Source organism: Pteropus vampyrus, unplaced genomic scaffold, assembly GCF_000151845.1.
Source record: "Pteropus vampyrus isolate Shadow unplaced genomic scaffold, Pvam_2.0 Scaffold66, whole genome shotgun sequence".
NCBI lineage: Eukaryota > Metazoa > Chordata > Mammalia > Chiroptera > Pteropodidae > Pteropus > Pteropus vampyrus.
This window is the reverse complement of record NW_011888847.1, coordinates 7,492,188-7,501,717: the sequence shown is the minus strand read 5'-3', so window position 1 is coordinate 7,501,717 and position 9,530 is coordinate 7,492,188. Positions and strand designations below refer to the sequence as shown.

General features: G+C 40.2%; 1 protein-coding gene across 16 annotated transcripts in view; it reads right to left on the bottom strand.

The window, feature by feature from the left end:
• Positions 1-312: 312 nt before the first annotated feature.
• SLC8A1 (solute carrier family 8 member A1) overlaps positions 313-9,530 on the bottom strand; it is a 307,964-nt gene continuing 298,746 nt past the window's right edge. For all 16 annotated transcript variants that reach the window (XM_023531314.1, XM_023531313.1, XM_023531323.1 and 13 more), the window contains one exon: positions 313-3,702. In XM_023531314.1, coding sequence (XP_023387082.1) covers positions 3,326-3,702 — 377 coding nt within the window. In that variant the 3' untranslated portion in view covers positions 313-3,325. The remainder of the gene's footprint in view (positions 3,703-9,530) is intronic.

Here is a 9,530-nt window from a genome sequence, read left to right as displayed (position 1 = left end):
TATAAAAAAACAATTAGTGAACAGCGAAATGGAGAAATGTCCAACATTTATCTCAACACTGTCAAATAGACAAGATTCTGACACTATGCTCTCTTGGGACATTAAAAAGGGAACGTCAAATGACCAAAGGGTTGCCATTTGTAAGAGCTCAATACTAGCATATCTGTTTTCTTTCTTTTGGATGAGGATACCAATTGCACAATAATACCTTTGGGGTTTTTATTTCTTTAAAACATGAAAACAAAAAAATGAAGTAGATGACAATGAGAAGAGAGAAAACATTCCATATAGAATATGCTGTGTCACTAGTGATTAAGTCAGAAACAATTAGAAACTTTATTTGTCTGTGTCAATAATGTGTACCATGTATAAGGAACAGCACAATTAGTGCACTCCCCCTAAAGCTGTGCACAATACACACAAAATAAAATAAACAGAATGAAATAATTTTACACAACTATAATTATTAATAAACCCTGCATGACCAGAATATTTTCCCTATAACATAAAAATTTAAATCACAAACAAACCTAAAAGCTTTGAAATTGAAATTGACCAATGGCAAGAATTTCTTAAAGTCCTCTGTGACAATTTGCTATGGCATCATTGACATTCAAATATAGCTAAAGATGAGTGCAAAATCTTTCTAATGTTTAAACAACTCACATCCCTTGACAATATTTACTTGGTGTTTCTAGGCTAGCTTTCCATTTAGTAAATCTTAAAAAAAAAAATGGGTTAGAATGTGCCGCCACAGGAGTTAGGCCACCAGTGTGTTGGGCCATGAAAAGTCAGGGGTAAATCTTCAGGGAATAAGAAGACGTGTGGGGCATAGAAAAGTACTGCTGTCCAACCAAGATAAAAACTGGGATTATCTGGGCCTATTCAATGACATGAATCCCCAATGTGGTTGCCTTTCTTGGTTTAGGATGAGGAGATGTATCTTTCTCCAAGGACACCTAGGATGTTTTTCCTAACCTATGCTTTATATGCTCTTAGTTCAGGAAAATCTTAGGTACTTGGACAATTGTATTTGTACAGTTTCAATGTGTTTATATTAAGAGTTTCATAATTATGTTGTTTTCTTGCAAGATAAAACTGTTTCCATGTGGCTGCGTTAATTGTACTCATGGAAATAGCAGTCATGTTCACTGTGAACCCCCTGAGGGCAGGGATTGGGGCTGTCTAGGTCACGATTTGATCCCCAGGGGGTAGCACAGGACCTAGCATAGCTAGTGGGTAACCAACATTTAATTATTCATTCAGTCACCAAATGTTTATTAAATAATGAATGATCGTGATCACTGAGTGGGAGAAAATAACTCTCAACAGCTTTTATTTCTTAAGTATCTTTGAATAAATACAGAGGACCAGGGGTGTCTCCAGCCTGGGATTCATTATAAATAGAGAACTCTCTGAGAGGGGACCAACGTCATTCCATTTCTCCTCATTAGTGGACTCACTGCTTTGGAATGTGGGTTTATCCACGCTCTTTGGTACTCTGAACTAGAAAGAGCCATTCCTTTTCCAGGGTTAAAAACCTCCCAGTGCAATCCTTCTGGGAGGCGCTAATCTCATTTAATGGCTTACTCCTTAGTCTTAAGTAGAGAAGGCTCACTTTTAAAGGCCCATTGGTCACCCTGGCTTCTTTCCTACTCAGGAGCTGCAGATACAATCAGAGGGGTCTGGACGGTGAAAGAAACAGGGCTCAAAATAGCCTTTTACATAAAAAAATAAAACTAACAAACCAGCACTATCTACCATCTGTGCCAGACAGAGCAGATGTGAAATAAATACTTTAGGGGCAGGGGTGTTATGAAAATGGAGGCTCTCGAAGCCCAGGCACATCTAATGCATCCATTTCTCTACACCTTTCTCCTTGGCCTTCGTGAATCAACAGGCGAGTTTTTAGAGGCCTCTGGTATGTTCCACATGGCTAATTTTCCATGAAGATACTTTGTAGTTTGCCTGCTGTCCTCTCAATAGCTTTAACTTCCCACATGACAGTTATTGCTTCTTAGAAATGAATGTGCAGATCCATGAACAGTAAGCCATTTCGTCCTTTTATCCCTAGTCATAAACTCAATAACAACACAAAAGTTACAACTCAGGTGAAAAGAAAACTCACTTATGTCTTCAATGTCCAATCAACGTTGCTGAATGGGAGACCAGTATATCCTCTACTCTACTATATACAGATACGCTTTGTTTTGTTTTATTTGTTTTTCGTCCATGCACTGTGTGACAGGTATCACGACAACATTCCCAAACAGGCACATGAAGAAGGAGCAAATGTTCAGTCATGATCAGGACAGGATTGAGCAAGCCATGGATGCTTTTGAAAATAAAACTGACGGATGATCCCAGGCAGCAACATGGGACTGGGGCACACTTATTGATGTAAATGGAAAAGGATGATATGCTTTTTAAATGGGGTTATTCTTCCTGTTTGCATGAGGAGTGGTGGGCAGGAGGAGGAGGGTGGGGACAGGGACCTGGGAGTTAGCTGGGATGGAACATCAGAAGAAGGACCTTGCTAACCACAGTCCAGAGCTAAAGAGATAAGAAAGAAAGGATTTTGCATGTTCCTGGGATTCTAGGCACGTTACCCCTGTACCTGTTGAACAAGAGTGTCAGGCGTCACATCTTTAAGTATCTGATGGTATCTAGAACCATCACTTTTCCCCGCTCCTTTCGAGCTCCAATGCTGCTTCTTGGAGGCGGCTTCTTCTCTGCTCACGGTCCAGAGATAAACATTGGATTTAGTAACATGGTGAAGATATGCTTCTTTCTTCTTCCATGCCCATATTCTTTCTTAATCCAAAATAATTTTTAAAGTGTTTGGAGGAAGGGAGAGTAATCTCAAGGCTTTACATTTTTACCAAAAACCCATTTGCATTTAGATTGGTCATCACTTTCCACAAGAGAAGCAAAAACTCTTATCCTTTCAACAAAACAAAACAAAGTGGAACAAAATAAAAGCCAAACATCAACCACCTCCCCAGCCCCCACTGAAAACAAGCCCAAACAGAAAACAAATCAAAGACTTAACAATTTATGCACCTGGAGAGAACACAGCCCTGTCAGTCTGAGCTGCAAAGATGGCCCTGCCTCCATGCCTTGTCAACGTGACGATGCCCCTGGGAATGGGAGGTGACGGTTTCTCACTTCAGCCCTAGTCAGAGTATGCTCTTGAAGCTGGATTCCATCAGCAGGTAAGCGATCATGACAAATGTCAGTTTCCTCTGTTCATTATACATAATTTTTTATGTATATATATGTATATATATATATATATATAAATTTACTATATCTGATTGTTCATTTAGAAGCCTTTTATGTGGCAGTAGGCCTCCAGGGAGGAGAAGAAAATGTACAAGAGCCATAGGAGCACAAAGAGGCAAGATGTGAGGAGCTTGGCAGTCCGGGGCCCACCCAGCTCACCTCCGATTTCCGGCCTCCGCCGATACAGCAGCACCCCCACATTGATGAAAGCAAAAATGGTGAAGAGAGTGACAGAGAAAGCTAGCGTGCCAGGGGACACTTTGAACTGTTCCCCATTGGCTGCATGGTAAATGGCAGCAATGGACCAGGCCACACCAATTCCCAGGAAGACATTCACTGCGTTGCTGCCAGTGACGTTACCGATGGATGCATCTGCATACTGGTCCTGGGTGGCTGCCACTTTGCTCGCAAATGTGTCTGTAGAGGAAGAACAAAGAGATGATGACACTTAATTAGGCTTTTAAAGACGTCTGTGGAGTGCTGAAAGCTTACTCTAAAATCACCCCGCTCCCATGGTTACCCAGTGGCCATGACAAGGCATTGATGTTCTCTCGAGTCCCAGTGGTATGGTCAGAACAACACGATCTATAGGTGTCAGGATTCAAGGGCTCAGTTCTGGCTGTGTTACAGGCGATCTAGTCTAGTTCTTTACCCACAGATACCACAGTACTTTGTAATACTGAACTCACAGAGCAGCATTTTTGAGAGTGATCATGGCCCATCTACATCAAAATTATGTGGGGTCCTTCTTAAAGTAAATATTACAAGGCTCCATCCAACTGTGCTGGATCATAACCACTGGGAATCTGGCTTACCAACACGCCAAAGGATTCTAGTTTGCTAAGATTTGAGAATGGCTGCTGGCGGGTATTACTGAAAGATGCTGTATCATAGGCTGTAGTTTATAGACGAGAAAGTTAAGGTGTCAGGAGATATTTCCAAAGACTGAAGAGCAAGTCAATAGTGACACTATAATTGAACTATAGTAACAGCAGGCATTTGCCTAGAGACTTATGAGTAGGAAAGAAAACTCACCTATATTACTGCATTGACTGTGATAATTGTGAGGGGAGGAAGCTTTATAGGTGAGGATGCAAGGCTTAGAGATAAGTAATGGGTATAACATCACATGACAAGGAAGGAACCGTGGCAAGGCTTGAGCTTGGGTCTCCTGCCTTCAAGGCAAATGCTTGTTTGTTATGTCATCTTACCTTTCACTATGCCATGTGTACCAATGACCATTCTCAGAGCCTGTTGTTCACTAATAATCCTGAATGCATCTTTTTTCTGAAGATAGAAAAGTCATGGTCCATACAGGGAATAGGACAAAGTGACTTACACTTCCTGATGAGTAGAGCATGGGTTTAGAACACTTATGACCTAGAGGTTTTCAAATCCTGCTTTCACAACTGAATGTGTGACCCCAGGCTGATTACTTCCCTAGGCCTCAGTTTTCTTATCTGTGAAACGGGGTAGTGACACTCACTTCAGAGTGCTGTTGTTAAGTTGAAATGATATATATATATAAAATGTTTTATGTTTCTTGGTACAAAGTAAGAGTAGCTCTTTTTGTTGTTTTGGAAAGACAATATGAATAGAGCCAGCTAGATCAGTTTATTAAAAGTCGAGGCAGGATCTGGAATAGCTCCTTTTATTAACCATGCAAACAAAACTTGCAGGATATTCAATTTCTTTTCTATACAGTTGCCTAGTTACTGATATCAAAGTCCTTTCAGCTATCTTTGCCAAATACCTTGCACAGAAGGTTTATAGTAGATGTTAGTAACTGTCAACTTGAACTTACATTTGCAAAGCCTGTAATGGCAAGAATGATATTACTACAAGGTGTCATGTCATGTGCTGTGGTGTCCTCTGAGCATGCATGTAGTTATATGATATCTGGACTACTTCCTCCCCTCTGTGGCTATTCTATTGCCTCCATTCTTCTTTGGTAAATCTCCAATGGGGACAATACATAGAGCATGCAAGTTTATATCAGCTTGTAGATTCTTGTGCTTTACAATGAGTGAAAAGGTAATTTAGGTTGTTTAGAGGTTACTGATGTTCAGTATCACATTCTTTCTGACAGGGAATTGGTTAACCTTGAGAGCTCATGTCATGGATTCTGACTTCTGTGATGGAAAGCAGATTTAGTTACTATTTTATTAAAGAGCCAAACATTGCTTATTCTGTGCTACATTGTTACATGTATATTCTCATTTAACCTTCTTAGTTGTATGGAATAGATATCGTTATTCCTTATTTACAATTTGGGAAATGACTTTAGACTGGGTATCAGCACCAGAACAAGGATTTTTAAACCAAATCTCTTTGATTTTAGAGTCCATTCTCAGTCCACACCACACAGCCCCTCCCAGGAAGGGTAAAGTTTTGCTTTACTCTTGGTTCATTTCACTCAGGGACTTTGAAACAGGTTCTTGCTCAACACTCTTTCCCCTGTCAGAGGGAGCAAAGACTGAGGACCGTGCAGGCAGCTTGCTAACTCACACTCCTGGGTCTGTGCTGCTTTATTCGTTCAGATCACACATGGCAGCCCAATCAGGGCTATCACAGAGGCTGGTGAGTAAAAGCCAAGCAGGATGAATGTTAATGGCCTTCTGCACTTCATTATTAAGAGTTATCAGGAGCTGCTGCAGCAGCCTCAAAAAATGAAGTCTTTTTACTTTTCTTTTTCAAGGACAGGCAGCTGAGCAAGAAGAGTAAAGGAACAAAGTCCAAGGCAGGAGAAAGCAGGTTACATCTCAGCCACTGCAGGGGACACTTGAGATGTATTCTGTGCTGACTTGGCTGCTGGCACGGGTTGGTGGTAAACAGATGGCCACCTTAGACAAGGCCATCGGGGCGGAGGCATTCCCTTCCCATACTGCAGGGGCAGGTGACCTGGCGCTGTTCCACAGCACACACCTGCTTATCTCCCCTGGCGTGGTGCATGGCACACTGGACTTCCTGGGTGTCCCCTCTCCACTCAGAAACCCTGGTTTCCTGTGTGATACTCCATCACAGTGCCAGAAAGGAATGAGGAATCAAATCAAAGATTCCTGGGTTCAAGGACCCTGAACACCCAAACCAGCCTTGTTGCCTGGAACGGAGGACACACCTGGGTCTGCAGCAATTTCTTTTCCTTCAAGGCATGTTTCAATAGCTTATTGTGAATATCATGTGAGAATTCTTGTAATAAGTTCTTGTTTACAAATGCCTTTCTCTGGATTCTGTAAAAATTAATAGCCAAACTGACTAGCTTGTCATATAAATGAAACATATTTTGGGCCTCTATGAGTCTGGTAGGTTTTATTTACCTTGGTCATACATTAGGCCTTTTGTTTGTTTTCAGTTCAAAAGCTATGTAAAAACAAATTGTAGAAACACATGCAAATCCAAACCATTAACCTTAGCTCCAACAGAGACAACACTGTTTTCCAAATGAAATGTGATGGAATCTCACCAAATTACCTTCTATCCCTGCTTTGCTGCTTAGTGCATAGAGTAACCCATCACATACCATATGCGAGGTGCCGCCAAGCCCTACCTGGAACGCTAAGCCCATAACCTGCTTATTATAGCTATACAAGGCAAAAGCGATTCAAATGCCATCCTCCAAAGTGAAATCCAAGAAATCAATACTGCCCTGGTCTCAGAAGAGCTGTATCATAATCAGGACTTTTCCCATTAAATACATACATGTATAAATCAGATTTCCAATGTGATTGGTACAAACTAAGTCATGTTGTTTTTATATATATAATACACACACACACACACACAGCGCCAGGTTTCTAATAGGAATTTTACTTTTAACTCCCACCTTGAATTCTAATAAATTTTAGATTAGTTGTATAGTCTTAGACTTTTTGGTTCTGCCTTCTTGGTACCCATGACTGTAAATCAATAACAAAGAAGTTTTGTTTGGGAGGGAGTATGGCTGGGATTAAACAACACATCACAGAGTCACGACATAATTGTTCTCTGTAGACCTGTCTCAAGTTCACTATATATAACCTTGGCCAAATCATCTGGTTAATATGTAAGAACAGGTCAACACACTCCCCTTTCCTGCAGAAATTGTTTTTTACTTGCATTCCTCAAACTTCATAGCTACTTATAGATTAAGCCTTAATCATCTTTTCTGTAAAAAGGATTTTTCTCTCAGTCCTGCAGGTCACACACAGGGTTTATGTATTATCTAGAGCAAAGGTTTCACCCCAGATGATTTATCTTGTTCTTGACTCTTAGCATACTTTGGGGCCAGCTGTTCAGCTCTCAAGTGGTTTGTGCTAAAAAATCAACACTGACAGTGATTTTAACTGAAGTCCAGCCTGCTCATGGAGGCGTGCTTGCATCCTCTTAGCATCTGTGAATTACTGACAATATAAGAGACAGACTAGGGGTACCTGCTTCATGGTGTAGTAGAGAGAGAAGCCTCATCAAGGAGATACTCTGGGCTCTTGGGCAAGACACTTCACTTGTTTAGGTTCTGGTTTCTGTATCCAAAATGAGGTATTTAGAATATCTCAAACTCTTCATAACTTTACTTTTGGGTGGTGCTTAGGATGCATCGAAAGACTAAATTCAAAGATATGATTTTGGTGTGATTTTCCTTTTTTGTAGGGGTTTTTACATGACCACCTTGCTTCATTAGAATTGACTAATGATAATAAATATCTTCTCCTTTTAAAGAAAAAAACGACCTAAATGAAAAATGACCTAAGTTTGAAGATCCTAGGAAAGAAGATCTCTGGACCTGAAGTTATTGCCATTGATAAAATTGTGGCAATATTCATGAAATTAAATCACACAGTATGGAGCCATTTACTTTTTAGAAACAGGTGAGAAGTGTTGGCAAAATTATTTACTTGAAATCATATTGACTATTTGTATGAGTGAAGCCATGGGGAAAATGGTGGCAGTAATGTCAATCAAGTTTGCATACCACTGGCACTAGAATACTGGGAGAACCTAGTTAAAAAAAATAGATTTAGGGCTCCACTCTCAACTCACTTAATCAGACTTTGAGGAAAAAGACCCAGGAATGTACTTTTAAACAAGTGCTTTAGGTTACTCTTTTTTATACCAAGGTTTGAAAACCATAGCTTTAAGGCATGGTAATGGAGGCTATTGCTTCAGATATCCACAGTTTGGGGGGCCTTGTTGGGAGGGATAGATCTTTGAGTTTTAGGGAGCAGCTACTTTGGGAGGAGTAAGGAGCAGCTGATTTCTTCAGAGACAGTGATGCCCTCAGATGTAGTGGTCATTTGCTTATAACACAACCTGGATGGGCTTGGTGTAAGGGCCGGGACTGCTTAAGTTCAAAGTCTTCCCACTCTCAAGTTATGCTATGTTCTTCTTATTTTTTTAAACCCTGTTCAGTATAGCTACTATGAAAGGCCAAGGGAGGAGGAAAATTTAGTTAAATTAGTTGAATTCTGGCTCTTTCACTTGTCAGTTAAGAAGCGTACCAATTTAATAGGTTTTGGAGGAAATGCGTTAACATGAACAGCACTTAGAATAAGGCCTGGCACTTAATGAGTGCTCAATATTATTAGCTATTTTTGTAAGACAACAGAGCAGGATCCCAAGAGAATCCATAAGTAGTTAGGAATTCTGACTTGTATGGATTCTAAACTTTTGGGGAGTTATAATACCCTTTTAAAGATGTACTAACTTTATGGTTCTCTGAGTTTAAAAATATAATAGTGTATAAAATTAAACCAAAGAGATTCTTTATTTTGAAAATTCTATGTACCCTAAGTCATAAAAAGATGTTAGAGATCTTCTGGTTTAAGGCTCTAAATCTGGGCTGGAAGGCAGGCATTGTTGCTTAAAAATGCATATCATTCCTCTCTCTCTATTCTTCCTTCCTTGCACTTCTTGTTTTCCTCTTCTAGAATTCAAATGGGAATATTGTATGTTTCCATACTAATTCTTCTGTCACTGAGGACCTTAAACAAGGTATTATCTTTAGTTGTGAAACTTATCTACCCAAGTAAATATGAAAACCTCTCTCTGTCTCTGTCTCTCTCTGTCTCTGTCTCTCTCTCTCTCTCTCTCTCTCTCTCTCTCTCTCACACACACACACACACACAACACACACAGAGTCATTCACTCACTCACTCACTCACTCATTTGACTGGTTTATATGAAAAGAGTCTTTATTTGGCTTCCAAGTGAAGTTTAAGAGATCAGGGAATTACAGATATTTGATTGATTAATGACCAGTTAGGAGAGAG